We start from the raw sequence: 20,457 nt of genomic DNA, 5'->3' as shown, positions 1-20,457 counted from the left end.
TGCCCCTTTTCGAAGAGTTGCAGCGCGGCTCTGCGGCGCGGCTCCGAGAGGGGGGGGGGGAGTACCGCCGTCTCGGCTCCGCCGCGCTGGGCGGCTTTCCCTGCTGCTGCTGCTGCTGCAGCGCCTTGCTGCACCTGCAGCACGGAAGCCACGCTGCTGCTGCCAGCAAGAGGGCCACCCACAGGCCCACGCCGCGCATTCGCCGCATAGTGCTGCACTCCGCGGGGCCCGTCTCCAGCCCTGCAACGCGTCCGCAGAGTCCGCGTCAAGCGCTCGCAGCAGCCGCCGAGTCCAGCCTCCGCCACTCCTCGAGCAGTCCTCGGCACTCCAGTTGACCCCAAACGCGCGCATAACAATAGAAATTTGCAAAAATTCTGCACAGCAAGTCAGATTTGACCCGAATCTCGCGCTTCCGCGGGGCCCCAGGCTTCAAGGCTACTGAGGCGCAGCCGCGGCTCCTGGGGCTGGCCGAGACCGTCCTGATTCCTCGACACACAAACGCTAAACAAACCACTCTTTTTTAGCACAGAACTCCACAGACTTGCTCGGCATTAACGCTTTTGCATATTTACCAGCGACTACCCCCGTATCCGCTGTCTAGGCAGCGCTTGCACCTAGATCCCACCCTGCTTGTCGGGCGCTGCGGGGATCCGTCTCGCGCCCTGACTACCTCCTGAAGAAGTGCCGATTCTTTAGATTTATTTCGAAACTCCTCTTTGCCTTGTAGCTCGCTTGAAGATGCTTAGCATGCATGCTTGGCGAGCCGGAGTGCGGCTACGCAGTGCGGGGTTACTTGCTGCGGGGGGTGATCCGCCCTTTCTTGGCTGCAGGCTGCCCTCGTTGACCTGTTCTGCCTTCTTAAAACAAATGCAGTTCAGTTTATCTTTTCAAAGTTCTACTGTGCTTGAGGTTCCCAGCTGCTTCAGCCAGAGGGCTGGCAGCGCCGCTCTGCTGATGGGACAGACAGGTCGTTTCTGATCCAGCGATTCCTACACTGATTAGGGGGCAGCTTGCGGGGTTCTTTTATGTTTATTTTTATAATTGCAGAACTTAATTTGCTTCTTTATGGGTCCCTTGCTGCTGCTTCTCGCGGCAAGCAGCAGCAGAAGCAGCAGTACGGGCCAGTTCAAGTGCCTGGGTCTTGCAGCTTGTGCTAACGAACACAAGAGCCCACTAGCTGCACCTCTAGAAAATGAGATAACAAGTGAGACAACTCAAGAACAGCATTTGTAGCTTTCTGTTCAAGTCCTTTCGAGTTGTGGGGATATCCCATAAGTTGCAAAAGAATCAAACTTCGATATCAAAATCAGCTGCTTTCAGGTGAATTGCACTGAGGCAGCGCCACGGCTTGCACAGGAAACACCGTATTCTTAGCCGGAGGTCCCGCGGGCCTCGCCGGGTAGACTTTCTCGGGGTTTTGAAGCCTCCACTTTGCTTCAAATAACTCTAAAATTGGTGAAAATGGTGAATTGTTATGCAATATTGCGTCAAAAACGCGCAGTTGGTGATCTTTGGGTGCCTATAGGCCGCCTAGTTGGCTGTCTTCTGCACGAGCCATGGCTTGGCCTGCTTCTCTGAGCAGATCACTGGCAAAGTGGCATCTTGTTGCGTCATTTAATGCTTTTTATTCCTTTAATTCCTCTTATGTTCACCGCAGCTGTCGCTGGGGAGATGTCCGTGCATCAACTTGGCATGTCAGTAACTTGAGGCACTGTGGAAACCTGTGTAGCTTCGCGGCTACAGGGAGTGAAGGCCGAAATGTGTGGCCTTTAAGCCGCAAATAAATACTAATTTCCGTGAGCAACAAACATAGTGAAGGTTGTTCTTCAATTGTGTCGTTTAGAACGGAGTTGTGTTCACTTTCCAGATCCCGCCAGCCAGCCCTGTGAGAAAATTCAACTTTTGCGTCGCGCAGTTGTGTGCTCTGCGTATATCCTTCTGCAAAGCATTCTAAAGTTATTTTACCAACTCTGAGGAAACAGCCAGCGATTTTGCGAGTAAATGCAGCCAGGCCGCCGTCCGCCGCTGCTGCTGCTGCTGCTGGCTGGCAACGCTGCGCAGCATTTGCGGACTATTTTGGGGTCTATATCGCTGCATTGGCTCCCATTTCAAACTATCAGACACCAGTAATATTAGTTTGGCCAAAGAGGAGCGTGCAGCACTAGTTTTTCCGCAGCTTTCCCTCGATTAGAGTGCGGCATGCGGCCGTGTGCTGCAGGCTGCAGCCACTGCTTTAAGCTCGCAAATCCGTGGCTCTTCTGGCGGCTCTGCTGCGAAGTTAATAGTTGTTTATCAGCGGCTGAAAGCTGCTTTCTGCGTTTTCAATAAAGATCCACTTGCATCTGCGAAGGAGCGCATGCAGAGCCACTGATAGAGCGGAGGTCTGCAAGGCTCTCGAGCTGACGCTCAACTGCTGCCAGTTCCGAAGCTTGAAAACTGCCTCTACCTCAAGGATCACTTCCTCTGTCTGCAGTGTTCACTAAAATCCCCTATTGGCAGCTGAAGAGGGGCCTTTCAATGGCTGATTTGCCCGTTTTTTCAGTCGATTCGCATTGTGTGGCGAAGCCTCGGCGGAGAGGCGAGAGGGAGCGAAGTAGAAACTGGCCGGAGTGCAGCAAGCTGTGAGGAGTTTGTTACAATTGGGCTTTTCCGTTTATGAACGGAGCTGCAGGCCGTGGGTGTGGATCGAAGCCGCAGAGTGTGCCATCGTGGGAAGGCCGCGGACTGCCGCCGCAGCAGCGTTGGCTGCAGTTTCCGGCATTGCCCGCTGCCGAATTCGCCCACAGCTCCCATTTAAAGGTAAATACGAAGTGCGGGGAGATTTAAATTGCGGGAAATTGGAGTTTCCCCCGAAGGCGCCGCCGCAGCGGCTCAGTGCAGGTTCGAGGTGGCGGCGTTGTCTGAAAGCGGAACTTTCCACCTTTTCGGCTTCGTGGCCGCAACAAGGATTCAATGATTGCGAAAATTAACACAATTTAAGACAAAATAGGCTGGGAAAGAGGTATTACTTTTGCTGGCCTCCAGTTCAAAGCGCAACTCTGGTCTTCGGCGGTCACGGAGTGCCGCCGTCCAGTGGGCTCGCGCTGCTGCTGCGATTCGCGCACACTTCTTCGAGTTTGGCTTTTTCGAATTTGAAAAACGAAAAGCATTTAACTTCTTCTTTCTTTTCAATGTTAGGGCTGTGCAGTTTGGCCCTTCTTCGTCGTCAGCAGCGGGCGCGGGCAGGATCACTTGAAAGCCTGTGACTGCTTTTTGGACTTGGCGGCTAAACCGCGGCTCTTAGCGCATTTTCTTGAAGTTTAAAAGCCCAAATATCCATTTTTGGGACTCTCAGAGCCCCACTAATGGACTGGGAGGGGAAAGGCCTCGAGAAAGAGCCCAACTTGAGCTCAACTTGAATTCCGGCGTTTTCCTTTTCAGCACAAGACCCCCGCTGCTGCCCTTCGCGGCTCCAGCGGAACTCAACTAAGAGCTCGGGCTGCGGAGCCGGGCCTGCGGCGGCCTTTCCCCGCAGCAGATTCCCTCCCAAGAGAGCTGCTGCTGCAGCAGCTGCAGCAGCTGCAGCAGCTGCAGCAGCTGGGCCGAGGAGCCCTGCTGCAGCAGCTGAGCCGAGCTCCTGCGCTGCAGCAGCAGGGCCCGGCACAGCGCTCCAGCAGCAGGTCTCAGCCGCGCGCCGCAGCAGCAGGCGTGGGGGGATCGCCGCCGCAGCAGCCGCAGCAGCAGCAGCAGCAGCAGCAGCAGCAGCAATGCCGATTCACCGGCTGAGCAGCGGGTACAGCGGGTACCTGTCGGGGGCCTCCGAGGCCAGCGACCAGCCCCGCAGCAACACTTTCTACGGCCGCCTCGGCTCCACCGTGCGCGACCGCAGCCACGAAGTGACTCCCAGCCGCCGCGGTGAGTCCTGCGGTGTACGTACACCCCAGCTGCGGTGTACCTACACCCCAGCTGTACCTACACCCCACCTGTACGTACACCCCAGCTGTACGTACACCCCAGCTGTACCTACACCCCAGCTGTACCTACACCCCAGCTGTACCTACACCCCAGCTGTACGTACACCTGCGGTGTACGTACAGCTGGGGTGTATGTACACTTGGGGTGTACGTACACCGCAGCGCGGGGGGCGCCCCCGTGTGCACAAAGGGGTGGGTGTGGGGCGCTGCGGTGTATGTACACCGCGGGCGTGGAGTGTACGTACACCTGGGGTGTGTCTTTGGTTTTTTTCAGTTTCTTTTTCGCAACTTTCTGCCCTCCGGAAGATCTGCGTGCGACTCACTTACGATGAAGACGCCTACCCCGGAGGAATCGACATTGGTGAGGGTTTAGGGTTTAGGGTTTAGGGTTTAGGGTTTAGGGTTTAGGGTTTGGGAGCGCAGTGCAGCGGAGGCGTCTGCACACTGCGCGTCGCCGCGCAACTGCAGGGACCTCCCCAGAAGTGCATTTCCGCCTCGCAAACAATTAATTAATTAATTAATTAATTAATTAATTAATTAATTAATTAATTAATTAATTTATTTATTTATTGTTGCGCAGACATGTTTGCCCTTTTGTTTGATAACGCCTGCGCCTTCGTGGACTGCATATTCTACAAACACCCCGAAGACGCCAGCGGCAGTTTTTGTCTTAACCAAAAAACGCATTCGCTCGCAGTGGATCTCGAGGCTGTCCCCGACTCCTGCCACACAATAGTGTTGGCTGCTGCGGTCTACACCACTGGCCTGTCCATTGCGGGTCCGCTGCTGCTGCTGCTGCTGCTGCTGGTGCTGCTGCTGCTGCTGCTGGTGCTGCTGCTGCTGCTGGACGGTTGCTGCTTGGCGGCTGCTGCTTGGCGGTTGCTGCTTGGTTTGTTGCTGCTGGACCAGTTGCTGCTGGGTCAGTTGCTGCTGGAGCAGTTGCTGCTGGAGCAGTTGCTGCTGCGTGAGCTGCTGCGGCAGCTGCTGCAGCAGTTGCTGCAGCAGCTGCTGCAGCTGCTGCAGCAACTGGAGGGTCCCGCTGCAGCGGCGGGGAGGCTGCAGCAGGTTGTGAGCTGCGGCGGCGAATTTGCTGCAGAGCTGGAGGGGGGGCTGATTGAGATCTGCGAAGGCTTTATGGGCCCCGTTTTGTTTTCCATTCCTCTTCAATCTCTCGAAGTTAATCTCGAAGAAGCGGCGGACTCTGCGGGAGTTTTGTTTTTCAGTCTTTCGGAGTTCGGGGGGAAGTGGCGCTGCCGCCGCCTCGAGCGGCTCAGCAAGCCCGAGCTGCCTTCGCTGATGAAGGTTGCAAAGGCGAGAAAACAAACCAAATCCCTCAAATTATTCAAAATAAATCCATTTAATTCTTCAAATTTCTTCAAATTCAAACAAATTGCCTTTCTTTAATAGATCCCGGCGGGTTTCGCGTTTCGCCGGATGCCGCTGTTGTGAGGTGTCTGTACACCTGAAATCGCGTTCGGCGACGCGCAGTTTCAGTTTCGCTTTCACTTTTTTTCTGTTTTCCTTTTTTGTTTCTTTTTGCCTTCTCGTCTGTTTAGTTTTACTTCATTCGTCTTTTTTCACATTTTTAGTTACTAGTCCAATTCGAGGACTTGGGAGTTTATTTTTTTTGTGTTTTTTCTCTGACCTGCAGGAGGAGGCCCAGCAGATCGAAGAGGACTTCGCTTTGGGAAACCTCAAGAACCTCCGAACTCTCGACTACGTGGCCCGAGCTGCCGAAGTTAGCAGCGCCTTTCTTTTCCTGCTGCAGCTGCTGCTGCAGTTGCTGCAGCAGTTGCTGCAGCAGTTGCTGCAGCTGCTGCTGTGGTTTGTTTTGCTTGCTGCTTCTTCGTTTCGCATTCCCTTTCTGTGGTTTTTTGCTGCTTTTTCTTCGCTTTTCCCCCCAATTTGTTTGTTTTATTTGCTGCTTCTTGCCGGAGTTTCCTTTTTGCAATTTTGTCTTCGAATTCACTTTTTATTTTGACCCTTTTGGCTTTTTAAATGCACTTTTCCCCCTTTTCGTTTCTGCTGCTGCTGCAGAGCTCGCCCAGCATGCGCTCCACCTCCAGCGGCAGCCGCGAAGCCCAAAAAATGAACTTTTCGATAAATTCGGAAAAACTTGAAAAGCTGCAAAGTCGCCTCTCGGCCTTGCGAGGCGGCTCCAGCTCCAGCGGAGAAGGTAATGAATTCTTTTGAATTAAATGCTTCAATTGCTGCTTTTAAATGGACTTTTCAAGTCAAATTTTGGCCTCGGAGTGGCCCCGCAGCACTCGGAAAGTCAGTTTATTGAGAAAGTGTTTTGGAACTTCAAAATTCGAAAAAAGAGGGTTCAGGTGTCACTACAGCTGAGCGCACACTGGCTGCGCGTCGCATCTTCCTTTTCACTTTTATGTTTTCATTTATTTTTATTTTTTTATTTTATTTTCATTTTATTTTTATTTCGTTTTTGTTTGCCATTTGCCACTCAGGCACAAACACTGAGGCCCGTCTGTCGGCCTTAGAAGATGAGCAAAAGCGGCTTTCGCGGCAGCTCAACAAAATAGAAGACAAATTGGATTTGCTGCTGGAGGGGCTGCAGGGCTAGTCCTGCAAACCCTAAACCCTAAACCCTAAACCCTAAACCCTAGCTGCAGAGCAGCCCCGTTTGCCGTGAGGAAGTCTCTACAACTGAACTGAAGGCCCGAACGGCCTGAAGGCATTTGGCAATTAATTAATTTTAAATGCCACTAGACTTTTCCTTGTGCACCGAATGAGCTGTCTGTACACCGCAGACGAGCTGTCTGTACACCGCAGCGCAAGTGTCTGTACACCGCAGCGCAGGTGTCTGTACACCGCAGCTGCGTAGGCCGCAAAAGCTGAACAAAAGTCCTCCCGAAGAAAAGTCCTCCCGCATTGCAGAAGAAGAAATGTTTTGAAGAGTCTGGGGCCGCGAAGCCCCTGGGCTTCTGCGGTGTAAGTACACCCGGTGTACGTACACCCGCGGGCCGCGCAGACGCAGAGCTTCTCCCGACTTCACTTCTTCTGACAGAAGACAGCAAACGCTCTCTCCCTCCAACCCAACAAAAACAGAACTGAACAGCACGTACACCCCAGGGAGCTGTACGCACGCTCAGCGGGGTGTACGTACACCCCAAACAGCCTTCGCGGGCTGCACGTACACCCCAAGGGGCTCCACTTAGGCACATCCCGGGAGCTGTACGTACACCCCAAGAGGCCTATGTACACCCCAAGGAGCTGCAGATACACCCCAAGGAGCTGCAGATACACCCCAAGGAGCTGCAGATACACCCCAAGGAGCTGCAGGTACACCCCACGGAGCTGCAGGTACAGCCCGAGGGGCTTAAGCAGACTCCAGGGGGCTGTACGTACACCCGGAGTTGCATGTACACCCGAAGGAGCTGCATGTACACCCCAAAGAGCTGCGCACAGCCCCGCGGAGCTGTCCATACACCCCACGGAGTGTACGTACACCCCAAGGCGCTGTGCGTACACCGCGAGAGCGCCTTCAGAAGGCGCGCCGCAAAGAAGAAAAAAGAAGAACAAAGAAAGATAAAAGAACGAAAGAAAGAACAAAAGAAAGATAAAGAAAGATAAAGAAAGATAAAGAAAAGCAGTTAGTACCCGTAGCCAAGAATGGCGCCGCTGTTGGGAATGTAGTAAAACTCGCTCAGCAGCATCGCCAGCAGAAAAGTGTAAAGAAAAGAAAGCAGAGACCCCAGCCGCACTGCCCACTCGCCCCAGGCCGCTCTTTTCGAGCCCGAGGGCGCATCTGCGAAAAAAGAAACAAAAAACAAAAAGAAAAACAAAAAGAAAAAGAAAAATGTGAACTAAGTCGCATCTGCGAAAAAAAAAGCAAAAAAAAACAAAAAAAAGCAAAAAAAAAGAAAAATGTGTGCCAAGTCCGCGCCGCACGCGCCCGGTGTACGTACACCCCGGAAGGCGCTCTAAGACACGCAACTGGGGTGTACGTACACCCCAGTAACAATAATAAATAAATAAATAATAATAATAGTAATAATAACAATAGCAACTGGGCTGTACGTACACCCCAGAAGGCGCTCTAAGACGCGCAACTGGGGTGTACGTACACCCCAGAAAGGCGCTCTAAAGACACGCAACTGGGGTGTACGTACACCCCAGAAAGGGGTTTGGAAACACGCAACTGGGGTGTACATACACCCCAGAAAAGCGCTCTAAAGACGCGGAACTGGGGTGTACGTACACCCCGGAAAAGGCGTGGAAACGGACTCAAAGAAAGACAAAAGGCGAAGCAGCCGAGCGGAGGAAAAATGAAAGAAAGGAAAAACGCGGCGATGATGTACGGCAGCCACCTTTCACCTGTGTCCACGCCCTCCGTGTTCTGCGGCAATAATAAAATAATAATAAAGTAATAATAAATAATAATAACAATAATAATAATAATAATAATAATGATAATAATAATAATAATAATAATAATAATAATAATAATAATAATAATAATAACAATAATAGTAATAATAACAATAATATAATACTAATAATAATAGTAATATAATAATGGTAATAATAATAATAATAATAACAATAATAGTAATAATAATAAATAATAATAATAATAATAAATAATGATAATAATAATAAAAGCAATAATAATCAGATATAATAATAATAATGTCATAATAATAATCATAATAAATAATAAATGCTATGCAGAGTTAATTTTAAATATTATTTAAAATTAATTTCAAATTGTGAATGGCAAAGAGTGAAGAGCAGCAAATTGAGAAGGAAATGCACAAAAAAAAGAACAATTAAATAAATCATTTATTATTTATTTTTAAAAATAACAAATAAATAAACAAATAAACAAATAAATAAATAAATAAATAAATAAATAAATAAATAAATAAATTCGGAGTTCAACTGACAAGCAAATGAACACTCAAACAAACAAACAAATGAAGACGCAAATGAAATAAATAAATAAATCAAAGAACAAAATAAATAAATAAATAAATGAATAAATAACAAAAATAAAATTATAAAGCAAATGCATAAAAGAACAGTTCAAAAGATAAAGGAATAAACAATTCAAAGAAAAGAAGATTAAAAGAAGTCAAGAAAGCAAAAGATATTAAAAAGAATAATAAATAGAAAAGAAATTAAAAAGAAAAGAAATGAAATAAAAAGAAGTAGAAATAAATAAAAATAAATAAAATAAATCAACTTACTCCATCCACAAAAACCTTCGTGTCCTCTGCAGGAATTTCTGCGCCGTCAAAGTCCTGAAAAGAAAAAAGAAAATTTAAATTAATTTAATTTAATTTAATTTAATTTAATTAAAAATAATTTAATTTAATTTGAAATAAATGAAAATAAAATTACAAACTCTCAAACGCATGCAAAGCCTGCAAGCCTGGGGCTCCGAAAAGGGGAGCAGCTGCAGCAGAGAGCAAGTCTCCTGCTGCAGCAGACGCTCCTGCTGCTGCTGCTGCTGCTGCTGCTGCTGCTGCTGCTGCTGCTGCTGCTACCTTTTTAGGGTTTTCTGCAGCGTCAGTCTGTGCTGCGGCGTCGCCGTGCTCCCAATCTCCTTCCTTTACCATTTTCGGAGTTGCTGCTGCTGCTGCTGCTGCTGCTGCGGTGTCTGTACACTTGAGGCTGCTGCTGCAGTTTGCTTGAGGCCCGAAACGGCGGCGAGGCGCTGCTGCAGCTCGCAGCAGCAGCAGCAGCAGCAGCTCCAGTGCTGCTGCTCTTGCCCGCAGCAGCAGCTCGCTGCCACTGAGGAAGCACCAGAAGCTGCCTTATGACCTGCGCAGTGCTGCTGAAGAGCCCCTAGCAGCGGGGAGCAGCAAAACATCCGCCTGCTGCTGCTGCTGCTGCTGCTGCTGCTGCTGCTGCTGCGCGCGGCCGACTGCTGCGGGGAGGTCTTCGCGGCGGAGCTCCGGCCCGTGGTCTTCTGCTGCTAAAGTTTGCGAATTAAGAAATGAAAATAAAAAGATTTGAAGAGTTAATAAATTCAAAAAGAAAGACTGCGCGCCTGCGGACAGCCGCAGCGTCCGAACCTGTAAGTACACCCGGACACTGCCGCGACTGCGGCGGGCGACTTCGCCTCAAAACTGCCTTTTCGGAGCTCCCTTGGATTCTTTTTGTTAATTTAAGAATAAATAATCAAAATTTTATTCTTTTTCGAAGCAAAACCCGCAAAATAACTCCAAAATTGCTGCTGCAGCGGCAGACTCGCGCGCCCGGAGCTGCAGCAGCCCACCCGCTATGCTCCGGAGGCCCCCGGCTTCTTCTCCGGATAGTCTTGCTGCTGCTTGAGTTGTTTTTTGCAATTTAAACATTTTAATTTAATTAAAGTATTCAAAAAAAAGTGGCATTTCGAGTTATTGCTGCGGCGAATGAGCCCCCACTCGCCGCTGCTGCTCTCTTGCCCCCCGCTGAGTGGCAGCAGCACGCAACACTGCCGGCCCCCAGCTTGTCTGCTGCTGCTCAGTTTGCAAAATAGAAAAAAATAATATTTTAAATTTAAATTAAATTAAATTCCAACAAGCTCTTCCGCAGAGGCGGAGCTGCAGCTGCAGCAGCAGCAGCAAACCACCCGCTGCAGCAGCTACGTATTTCGTTTCGAAATGATAATTGTTTTTCCAAAAACAAAAAGACTAAAAGACTAAATAAACTCCACTAACTCTTCTTAAACTTCCACAAAATGTTCCGCAGCAGCAGTTCCTAACTTCAATGCCGAATTCAAATTCAGTATTTGCTGCAGCAGCAGCAGCAGCAGTCGCTGCAGCAGCAGCAGCTGCTGCAGCAGCAGCAGCAGCAGCAGGTGCAGCAAACATGGAACGGAGTAATTTGGCTCTTTCGCGTTTCTCTAGAGTTTATTCTTTTCCGTTTCTAAATACAACTTCACTTTTACAAATATATTTTGCATTTATTCTTTAAATAATAAACACATTTTGCATTTATGAATTGGGTAATAATTAAGTTCCGCATTTGCGCATTCATATGAGCTGTACATACACCCCAACTACGCATGCATGCGTCTGCATGCACCGGGTGTACATACACCCCAACTCTCCCTCGAACTAAATAATAATAATAATAATATAAATAATAATAATAATATAAATAATAATAATAATAATAATATAAATAATAATAATATAATTATTTTATTGTTCAAAAGCACTTGAAGACCCAACGGATTCAATTCCACTTTTATGACACTCAAATTTCGCCAGAAACCTTTCGACAGAAAGCGCCGCCAAAACGCAAACCCTCAGGGCCTCCGCGCTCCGGCTTCTTCAGAGCAAAATACCCAACCCAGGGGCCCCCTGGGGGCCCCCCAGGGGCCCCCTGGGGGCCCCCTAGAGGCCCCGAAGGGGCCCCCCTGGGGGCCTCTTGGGGGCCCCTAGAGGGGCCCCTGTTGGGGGGCCCCCCCTGGAACCCACAGGAGGGGCCCCCAGAGGGGGCCCCGAGAAGGGCCCCCAAAGGGCAACCCCGGGGAACCAAAGGGGGCCCCCAGGGGGGCCCCCTTGGAGGGGCCTCCCCAGGGGGCCCCTTTGGGGGGCCCCCTGGGGGCCCTGGGCAGTCTGAGTTGCTCCGCCGCTTCCCACAGCAGCAGACAAGGGAAGCTGCTTCTGCCTGCTAGGGCTAGCAGCAGCTTGAGCCCTCCGCCTTTGCTCAGCTGCAGCAGCAGCAGCAGCAGCAGCAACCCCAGCATTTGCTGCATCCCCTCGAAGCTATTCAACGCTTTGGAATCGCAAGGCATGAAAAGAGGGGCCCCGGCGCCACGCGCCTCCCCAGGCAGGCTGCAGCTAGCGGCCGCTGCAGCGCGCCGCTGCTGCTGCTGCTGCTGCTGCTGCTGCTGCTGCTGCTGCTGCTGCAGCTGGCCCCTGGTTTGTTAATTTCGCTACAAACTAAACACTCATTGGTTGATGTACTGGGAGGCGTCAATGGTCGCCGGCATCTCCGGAATGTGAACTTCGAAACGCGTTTGGACATCATTCAGGACGTTGGTGTCTTCTTGGCTGGCGACGAAGGTCACCGCGAGCCCCTTGGTGCCGAAGCGGCCGGCGCGGCCCACTCTGGAGGCAGCAGCAAATCCCGAAATGCAAAAATGAACAAGTGCAGCAAAAAAGAGGCAAAAAAACGGCAAAATTGCAGCAAAAACGGAGCAAAATGAAGCAGTTTCGCGCGGATCGGCTGCGGGTGGCGGCGGAGTTGAGGTGTACGTACACCTCAAGCGCAGGCGCGCGCGCTCACCTGTGCAGGTACGAGTCGCTGCTTTCCGGCATATCATAATTGACGACAATATTAACTCTTTCGATGTCAATTCCTCGGCCGAAGAGGTCTGTGGCCACCATAATTCTTTTTTCGAAGTTTTTGAACTGCTGGTAGCGGTTGATCCTGCGGCCGCAGCGACAGGCACAGCAAGTTGAATCTCGGGAAACTCGGTGGAATCTCGGTGGAATTTTCTGTTTTTTTCGGAAAAAAGATGAAATAAAGATAAATAAAACCATTTAAAGGCGAGATCTGCAGATTCTCGCGCGGATCGCGGCGCTTTCGGGGAGTTCACGTTTGAGTTCACCTCTCCTCCTGGTCGAGGCCCGCGTGGATCGCAATGGAGGGAAAGTTGCACTCCGTGAGCAGCTTGTTCAGCGCCTGCGCCCTGGAAACGGACTTCACGAAAATTATCACTTGGTTGAACTCCAGAGAGTCCAGCAAGTCGTTGAGTCTTCGGTTTTTGTCGGCTTCCGCGAGCTTGACGTAGAACTGCAGCAGCCCGTGCAGCGTCAGTTTGCTTTCGTCGTCAATGAACACTTCCACGGGGTTCTGCATGAACCTTTTGCAAACCGCCCGCATTTCCCGGTTCATCGTCGCCGAGAAAAACATCACTTGCCTGCAGCAGCAGCAGCAGCAGCAGCAGCAGCAGCGTGGCCAACAGCAGCAGCAAAAACCGCCGCCAGAACGACCCCACAGCCACCACAATCAGCAGCAGCAGCAGCAGCAGCAGCAGCATGCCGTCCTCGCCGCCCAGAGCGCCCCCCGACCCCGCGTTTGCACAGCAGCAGCAGCAGCAGCAGCAGCAGCAGCAGCAGCAGCAGCGGTCACTTCTTCTTGGGAGTGGCGACGAAGATGGCCTGTACGTCCTTGCGCATGTCGAGTTTCTCGAGGCACTTATCGCATTCGTCGAGAACGAAGTGCGCTATTTTTGAGGTGTCTAGACACTTGTTCTTCAGCAACGCCAAGACCCGCCCCGGAGTTCCAATCAGAATTGCAGGAGTTCTTTTTGGATCTGCAAAAAGTTCCAAATGTTTTTGAAGAGGAACTCCGCCATAAACCACTTCGACTTTGACTCCTTTCAGGTATTTGCTGAACCTTTCGAACTCGTTTTTTATTTGAAACGCCAACTCCCGCGTGTGCGCCAGGCCCAGACACACCACCCCCGGCGCTGCTGCTGCTGCTGCTGCTGCTGCTGCTGCTGCTGCGTCTGCTGCTGCTGCAGCGTCGCCGCTGCGCTTCGTCGCCGCGGGCGCTGCTGCGGCTGACGGCGACGCCGCCGCGCCCGCCGCCCCGCCGCCGCCCCCAGAGCCCGCTGCTGCTGCTGCTGCTGCTGCTGCTGCGCTGCTGCTGCTGCTGTCCACGTTCAGCTGCTGCAGGATCGACAACACAAACACTGCTGTCTTCCCCATTCCGCTCTTCGCCTGACACAAAATGTCCACTCCTGTTATCGCGTGCGGGATCGTCTCGTGCTGCACCTCCGAGGGGTGTTCAAACCCTGCAAACCACAAACCCTAAACCCTCACAAACCCTCCTAAACCCTCACAAACCCTCCCAAACCCTAATCCGCGAAGCCCACCCTCTGCAGCATTCGGCAAGTCCAAAAACCCGAAAAAACGGCACCCAAAAGCCACGAAGCAGCAGCAGCAGCAGCAGCAGCAGCAGCAGCAGCAGCAGCAGCAGCAGCAGCAGCAGCAGCAGCAGCAGCGGCCCCGCGTCGCCGATGGCCCTGAGGAGTTCGGGCTTGAGGAAGAAGTCGCGGAAGCCGCTGGCGTGTATGGACACGTAATTGCCTCGGCCAACAACTTCTTCGCCGACGCCTTTCTCCTGAGTTTAAATTAAAAGGTAAGAAGACTGCGTTCTCAGTTTGCTGCTGCTGCTGCTGCTGCTGCTGCTGCTGCAGCTGCTGCTGCTGCTGCGGCTAGCAGGGCGAGGCTACTCGCGGCAGCGCAGGCTGCTGCTGCTGCTGCGGCGAAGAGGAGCAGCAGCAGGGCTTTCAGGGAGACACAGCAAAGAGGGAAGAGAAGAGCAGCAAGAGAAAGCTCAAGGTGCAGCAGCAGCAGCAAAGACGCCCCACAGCAGCAGCAGCAGCAGACACTCCACGCCATCAAACCCACACACGCTGTACAGACACCCCAACGTTACCTTTCCCCCCGCCCAGCTGCTGCAGTTCGCATGCAGCTGCTGCAGCAAGGGCCCCGTTTGGGGCCCCCCGGGGGGTATTTGGGGCCCCGGGCGAAGAAAAAGGCAAAAAGAGAAAAGTGCGGAGAAGCAAATTGGAACACAAGAGGCAGCGAGGGGCCCCCCGAGGCCCCGCAGCAGCTGCTGCAGCTGCTGCAGCGGGGCGGGAGAGGCAAAGCAGCAGCAAGCAGCAAAGAGTTTCAGAGACGCGACTTAGAGAAAGTTTAGAGCGGAGGGGGGCCCCCGGGGCCCCCGGAGGCGCGGAGTGCAGCAGCTGCTGCAGCTGCTGCTGCTGCTGCAGCAGCTGCTGCTGCGGAACGCACCTTGGCGTCGTTTTGCTGCTCGTCTTCTTCATAGTCGACCAACTCGTCCGCGGGGTTCTGCTCGAGCGCCGCCATCTTGCAGACGCGGTGGGGAACGGAGTGGCGGCAAGTGCTGCTGCTGCTGCTGCTGCTGCTGCTGCTGCTGCTGCTGCTGGCTCTCTCGCGGCCTCGACGCGCTCACGGCCTCTCTTCGCGGACACCAAAACCACCTCGCGACTTTTCGCAGCGTTTTAAAAACAAAAAGAGACGCAAAAGACCAAAAAATTGGCAGCAGCAGCGCCCAGTTCCGGGGGGCGCCTGCGCAGCAGCGCATGCAGTGGGGGCTTCGAGCGGCTGGCTAATACGCGCTGCTGCTGCTGCGGTCGTGCTGCGATCGGCGCCATTTGCTGCTCCTTTTGCTCCTTTTTCGGCTTTTAAATCTTCTTTTCGGCTTTTTAAACCCTTTTAAACTCTCCAGCGCGAAAAAACGAACTCCGGGGCGCCCGCACGCGCCCGCCCGCCCCACAGCAGCAGCAGCAGCAGCAGCAGCAGCAGACACCGCAGCAGCAGCGCAGCGAGAGACATTCCAAACGCCTGCTGCTGCGTCGCTGGCGGCCTCGCCCGAGGCCTCTAAGCCCGCTTTTCGCCTTCTGCTGCTGCTGGCACCTCCCGCTGCTGCTGCTGCTGCTGCTGCTGCTGCTGCTGCTGCGCTTCTCGCCAGGGGCTGCTTGGCCTGTTCTGCTGCATGCGCTGCGCCCTTTCCAGCCTTTTATTTCGCTCTTAACTTCTCCGCCCCTCCGCAGCAAACTGCTGCTGCTGCGGAGGGGAACTGCGTCTGCTGCTGCAGTAGAAATTGCCAAGTCGGGGACACTCCCCTCCTGCTGCTGCTGCTGTCGCTGCTGCTGCTGCTGCTGCTGCTGCTGCTGCTGCTGCTGTGAAGTCGCTGCGCGTAGCCTTAGTAAGGCAGCAGCAGAGGAGCTATTTAGCAGCACTTTAGGGGCTGCTGCTTCTTTTAGAAAAACAAAGTGACAGCTAGAACACCTTTTTAGGGTTTAGGGTTTAGGGTTTGGGGGTGTCTTTACAGACACTGCTGCTTCTTTTAGAAGAGTAAAGTGTCAGGTAGAACACCTTTTTAGGGTTTAGGGTTTGGGGGTGTCTTTACAGACAGCACAGAACGAAAGACTAAACCACTAAACCCTAGTGACTGTAGTGAGCCCCGTGGCAGCAGCAGCAAGCTTGCTGCTGCACAGCAGCAAGGGGTTTGCTGCTGCGCAGCAGCGGCTGTACAGCAGCAAAAGACTTGCTGCTGCTGCGCAGCAGCAACGAATTTGCTGCTGCGCAGCAGCAACAGACTTGCTGCTGCTTCCGTGTTTAATTATTTAAAGACCCTTTCAGCCGGTCCCGCGGCCCTAAAGCTTTTGTGAAGGAAGCGTTGCAGCACTGGCTGCTGCTGCTGCAGCAGCAGCAGCAGCAGCAAACGCTGGCCGGTCTGCTGCAGCAAGCGCCGGCCCGGCTTGCTGCAGCTGCGGCGCAGTGCAGCGCGGTGTACGTACACCGCAGCCCCCAGAACTCGAAATAAAAGTTTCGCTTTGATTTCCAAAACCACAAAAGCGGCGCTTTCGAGGTGCGCGCGGCGACTGCTGCGCTGTACGTACACCCCAACTGCAGCTACACCCCAGCTGTACGTACACCTCAGCTGTACGTATACACCTCAGCTGTACGTACACCTCGGGTGTACGTACACCTGGGCTGTGCGTATATCACCTCGGGTGTACGTACACCTCGGCTGTGCGTATACACCTCGGGTGTACATACACCCCGGCTGTACGTACGCACACCTCGGGTGTACGTACACCCCACCTGTCCGCCCAGCTGGGGTGTACGTACACCTCGGGTGTACGTACACCTCGGGTGTACGTACACCTCGGGTGTACGTACACCTCGGGTGTAGGTACAGCTGAGCGGGCGTTCAGGCAGTGCCGACTTCGACTTCAGCGAGGTAGTCCTTCACTTCTGCGGGTTCGAGAATTCGGAATTTTCGGTCTTGGCCGATAATTCCGATTTCGATCGACTTTTCGTTCAAAGCGCCTTCAAAGCCTTCCCGCAAAGTCAGAATCGCAGTGTGGATCGCGTCCTCCAGCTCAATGTCTTCGCTGTACCTGCAGCAGCAGCAGCAGCAGCAGCAGCAGCAGCGGCAGCAGCAGCAGCAGCAGCACAGCAGCAGCAGCAGCGGGGGTCTTTCTGGAGGCCGAAAAAGCCGTTTCGGCTCTTTTTTCGGGAGCCGAGGTGTACGTACACCCCAGCTGCGCCCCGCACCCAACGCCTCTCACAAAACAAAACTCCGTCACTTTCATTTAACTTTTATTTAACTTTTAATTAACTTTAATTTAACTTTTATTTAACTTTTATTTAACTTTTAACTTTAAACTTTTTAACTTTTTTACCGCTTTTCCAAAAAGGTCTTCGCGTTCTGCATGTCCCGCCCAATCGCCGACGCCTTCCACCCAAAGTAAGCCCCGCTGGGGTCCACCTGGTACAGCTGCGGCCCGAAGTCGTCGTAGCTGCAGCAGCAGCAGCAGCAGCAGCAGCACTTTGCAAATCAGCAGCTAGCTAGCTAGCTAGCTAGCTAGCTAGCTAGCTCGCTGGCTAGCTGGCTAGTTCCCTACGCCGGCTAGCCCCTAGCTACCCCTCAGCTCGCCAGCTACCCTCCAGCTAGCCAGCTAGCCAGCTAGCTAGCCAGCTAGCTAGCCAGCTAGCTAGCCAGCTAGCTAGCTAGCTAGCTAGCTAGCTAGCTAGCTAGCTAGCTGTGCGCGCACCCAGCGACGAGGAGGGAAATGCCGAAGGGGCGGACTCCGCCGCTTTGGGTGTACTCCTGCATGACGGAGGCGACGCTCTGGACCAGCTGCTGCGTCGGCATGGGCGTTTTGTAGTACAGTTCGTAGGCAGCAGCCTGCAGCAGCAGCAGCAGCAGCAGTTCATTTGCTGCAGCAGCAGCAGCAGTTCACTTGCTGCAGCAGCAGCAGCAGCAGCAACTGAACTGCTGCAGCAGCAGCAGGAGCTGAGCTGCTGGTTTGGCAGCAGAGCAAGCTGCTGCTGCTTGCAGCAGCAGCTTGCTCTGCTTTCCAGGGAGCCTCCCTGACCATTGGTCTGGTCCCCGGAGCCGCAAAAGCGTCTGCACTTCAGCTGCTGCTGCTGCTGCTGCTGCTGCTGCTGCTGCTGCTGCTGCTGCGGTTTGCTCACCTCCTTGCGGCCCTTCTTGAGGACGACGCGGAAGTCTGCGGGCATGCCGGCGAAGACGCAGCCGACTGCGGGCGTGAAAGCCGCGACTTTGCGAATTGTGTCGGAGTCAATCAAAGGAGTTGGCAGTTTTTTTTCTGCGGCGAGAACGACTCCGTTGCGGGCTTTGATGCCGAGCGCGGGGGCGCCCTGCTGCACGCGGTTGAGGGCGTATTCAATTTGCACGAGTTTGCCGCTCGGCGAAAAGGTCGTCAGGCTGAACGAGTACTGACCTTCCGCCATTTTGCAAATAAAAACGATTTTCAATTTCAAATTCCGCTTTTTCCGACGCCAGAAACTCCCATTCAACTTCCGATCCGCGCAGTCGCCGCTCGCCGCGCAGCGCTCAGGTGTACGTACACCGCAGCCCAGTTTTCAAAAACGCCGCCGCCGCGCGCCGCCACTTTTGTTTTTCTGCACTTCCGCGCATGCGCGATCCGCGGCCGCGAGTCGCTGCTGCAGTTCCGAACGCAGCCGCCCGCGCAGTTTCCAGTTTGCAATTTTTGTTTTTTCTTTGCTTTCCACTTGGCAAAACTCCGCGGCTTTCCGAGACACCGCGGCGCCGCGCCTGCAGCCAGCCCCGCCGCCACCCAGGGCTGCGCTGCCGCCGGACATGCACACCGGGCTGCGATTCGGGCTCCGGAGTGGTCCAAAGTTGAATTTTTTTGCTCCTCTGTCTTTATTTTCCTTTATTTAGGCCAAACGGCTTTCAAATTTACGCATTTTATGCAGGATCGCGGGCGAACAGCAGCCGCGACGCCCCCCCAGCTGCAGACGCCGACTGCTGCTCGCGCCGACCCAACTCGCTGCAACACCGGCTTTCTTTTGCTAATAAGGCAACATCCAAATTGCATTTATCAAATTTACAATTTTTAGCAACTTCGAGGCTCATTCTGCTTCCTAGCAACCCCCCGTTTAACAGCTTTCCTTGCTGCTGCTGCTGCTGCTGCTGCTCTTGCAAGCCTGCTGCTCTGGGCGTCTGTTGAGGCGCAATTTGGGTTGTTTGGAAGCAAATTCTATTTACATTTCTACTTCTATCCATATATTATTAAAATAAATGTTTAGGAGCAATTTAATGAATTGTATTGTCCCGAAAAAGTGTTTTTTATCGCCGCATTGCCGCTTAACCTCCGCAGCCACAACAACAGCAGCAGCATTTGAATCTTACGGTGTATATACACTCTAAAACATGCAGCAGCAGCTGCTTGGAGGGCAAACGGCGCAAACATTTATCATTTTAATTCCAATTCCCTTTTCATTTTTATTCAAATTCTCTTTCTATTTCTGTTCAAATTCTCTTTTCATTTTTGTTCCTTTTCCCCTTTTCAAGAGGACTTGGGGGCCCCCATTTCCGCAGGAAAATACAGAAGTTAAACAAATCCTTTAAAACGCGTTTGCTTATATTTGCATTTATATTTATATTTATATTTATATTTATATTTATATTTATATATTTATATTTCTGAAGATTTTATTCGCGAAGAGAATTTGCTTCTTTTCAAATATGAGAAAGCCATTCCTCCAGTTGAGGACGCAGGGGCGGCGCTGCTGCTGCGCTGCAGCAGCAGCTAACTGCAGCAGCAGCTAGCTGCAGCAGCAGCTAGCTGCAGCTCACCGTGGCTAGCTGCTGCAGCAACAGCAGCAACTAACTGCAGCAGCAGCTAGCTACAGCTAGCCCGAGCTAGCTGCAAAGCAGCTGCAGCTAGCTACAAGTGGCTGCAGCTAGCCAGAGCTAGCCAGCTCGAACTGACCGCAGCTAGCTGCTGAAAAAAACAAAATAAAGTCCTCAAATCCACTAAAAGGTTGTTTAAATGATTTAAATAAAATAAGGTCCTTAAATTGATTGGAAATTGTTTTTAATAACTCCGAAAAGACGCAGTCGCCGCGGGGTTGCTGAGGTGTACGTACACCCGAACGGCTTGCTGCTGCACTTCTTTTCCTTCTTGTTCGGCAGAAGCAAATAAAGACTGCAGCAGCAAATTTGCTGCTTTGCTGCTGCTGATTTATTAAAAATAAATTTAATTAATTCTTCCACGCTGCGCTCAGTTGGCTGCAGCCTCTTGGCTGTCCATACACCGCAAACGGCCGCCTGCAGCAGCAGCAGCAGCAGCTGCTGCTGCTGCTGCTGCTGCTGCATCTTTGCAAACGGCTCTACCGCGAAGCAGCAGCAGCAGCTGCTGCTGCAGCAGCTGCTGCTGCAGCTGCTGCTGCTGCAGCTGCTCCGAAAACGGCGTTTTCGCCGCCGTTTTCGCCGCTGCTGCCGCCGCTGCCGCTGCCGCAGCAGCAGCAGCAGCAGCAGCAGCAGCAGCAGCAGCAGCAGCAGCATCAGCAGCCCTCAGGCCTCCCGGGAGTGTCATAAGCCCACTTCCTGCAGCCCCCCTCCCCCCACTCTTCGCCCCAGCGGTGCCCCCCAACGCCCCCGGGGCCCCAGCGGTCGCCCCAGCTTTTGCCGCAGCTGCGGGGGGCCCCCGGGGGGCCCC

General features: G+C 52.7%; 7 protein-coding genes across 7 annotated transcripts in view; 1 reads left to right on the top strand and 6 right to left on the bottom strand.

Annotated features, from left to right (window-relative positions):
• Positions 1–208, bottom strand: part of ENH_00078950 (hypothetical protein, conserved) — a gene marked incomplete at both ends in the record, with an annotated part of 1,208 nt that extends 1,000 nt beyond the window's left edge. The window contains 1 exon segment of the mRNA XM_013577727.1: positions 2–208. Within this exon segment, the coding sequence (XP_013433181.1) occupies positions 2–208 (207 nt within the window).
• Positions 209–2,517: 2,309 nt separating this feature from the next.
• Positions 2,518–6,534, top strand: ENH_00078940 (hypothetical protein, conserved; the record flags this gene model as incomplete). The annotated part of the gene is made up of 8 exons (XM_013577726.1): positions 2,518–2,621; positions 2,672–2,799; positions 3,421–3,894; positions 4,228–4,314; positions 4,534–5,255; positions 5,605–5,691; positions 5,991–6,129; positions 6,419–6,534. 8 exons carry the CDS (start codon positions 2,518–2,520, stop codon positions 6,532–6,534), a joined length of 1,857 nt encoding a protein of 618 aa, XP_013433180.1.
• Positions 6,535–7,617: 1,083 nt separating this feature from the next.
• On the bottom strand, positions 7,618–7,719 carry ENH_00078930 (hypothetical protein; the record flags this gene model as incomplete). The annotated part of the gene is made up of 1 exon (XM_013577725.1): positions 7,618–7,719. The coding sequence occupies one exon, from the start codon at positions 7,717–7,719 to the stop codon at positions 7,618–7,620; it is 102 nt and encodes a 33-aa protein (XP_013433179.1).
• Positions 7,720–11,862: 4,143 nt separating this feature from the next.
• Positions 11,863–12,830, bottom strand: ENH_00078920 (ATP-dependent RNA helicase, putative; the record flags this gene model as incomplete). The annotated part of the gene is made up of 3 exons (XM_013577724.1): positions 11,863–12,022; positions 12,201–12,344; positions 12,526–12,830. 3 exons carry the CDS (start codon positions 12,828–12,830, stop codon positions 11,863–11,865), a joined length of 609 nt encoding a protein of 202 aa, XP_013433178.1.
• A 215-nt stretch (positions 12,831–13,045) lies between these two features.
• ENH_00078910 (HLA-B associated transcript 1, related) lies at positions 13,046–13,630 on the bottom strand (the record flags this gene model as incomplete). The annotated part of the gene is made up of 1 exon (XM_013577723.1): positions 13,046–13,630. One exon carries the CDS (start codon positions 13,628–13,630, stop codon positions 13,046–13,048), a length of 585 nt encoding a protein of 194 aa, XP_013433177.1.
• Positions 13,631–16,670: 3,040 nt separating this feature from the next.
• Positions 16,671–18,220, bottom strand: ENH_00078900 (proteasome subunit alpha type 2, putative; the record flags this gene model as incomplete). The annotated part of the gene is made up of 4 exons (XM_013577722.1): positions 16,671–16,860; positions 17,146–17,262; positions 17,518–17,683; positions 17,842–18,220. The coding sequence occupies 4 exons, from the start codon at positions 18,218–18,220 to the stop codon at positions 16,671–16,673; spliced, it is 852 nt and encodes a 283-aa protein (XP_013433176.1).
• Positions 18,221–20,128: 1,908 nt separating this feature from the next.
• Positions 20,129–20,457, bottom strand: part of ENH_00078890 (AT hook motif-containing protein, putative) — a gene marked incomplete at both ends in the record, with an annotated part of 9,292 nt that continues 8,963 nt past the window's right edge. The window contains one exon of the mRNA XM_013577721.1: positions 20,129–20,249. Within this exon, the coding sequence (XP_013433175.1) occupies positions 20,129–20,249 (121 nt within the window). The remainder of the gene's footprint in view (positions 20,250–20,457) is intronic.

This window comes from Eimeria necatrix, genomic scaffold (assembly GCF_000499385.1).
Source record: "Eimeria necatrix Houghton genomic scaffold, Enh_scaff83, whole genome shotgun sequence".
NCBI lineage: Eukaryota > Apicomplexa > Conoidasida > Eucoccidiorida > Eimeriidae > Eimeria > Eimeria necatrix.
This window is presented reverse-complemented; position numbering and strand designations above follow the sequence as displayed.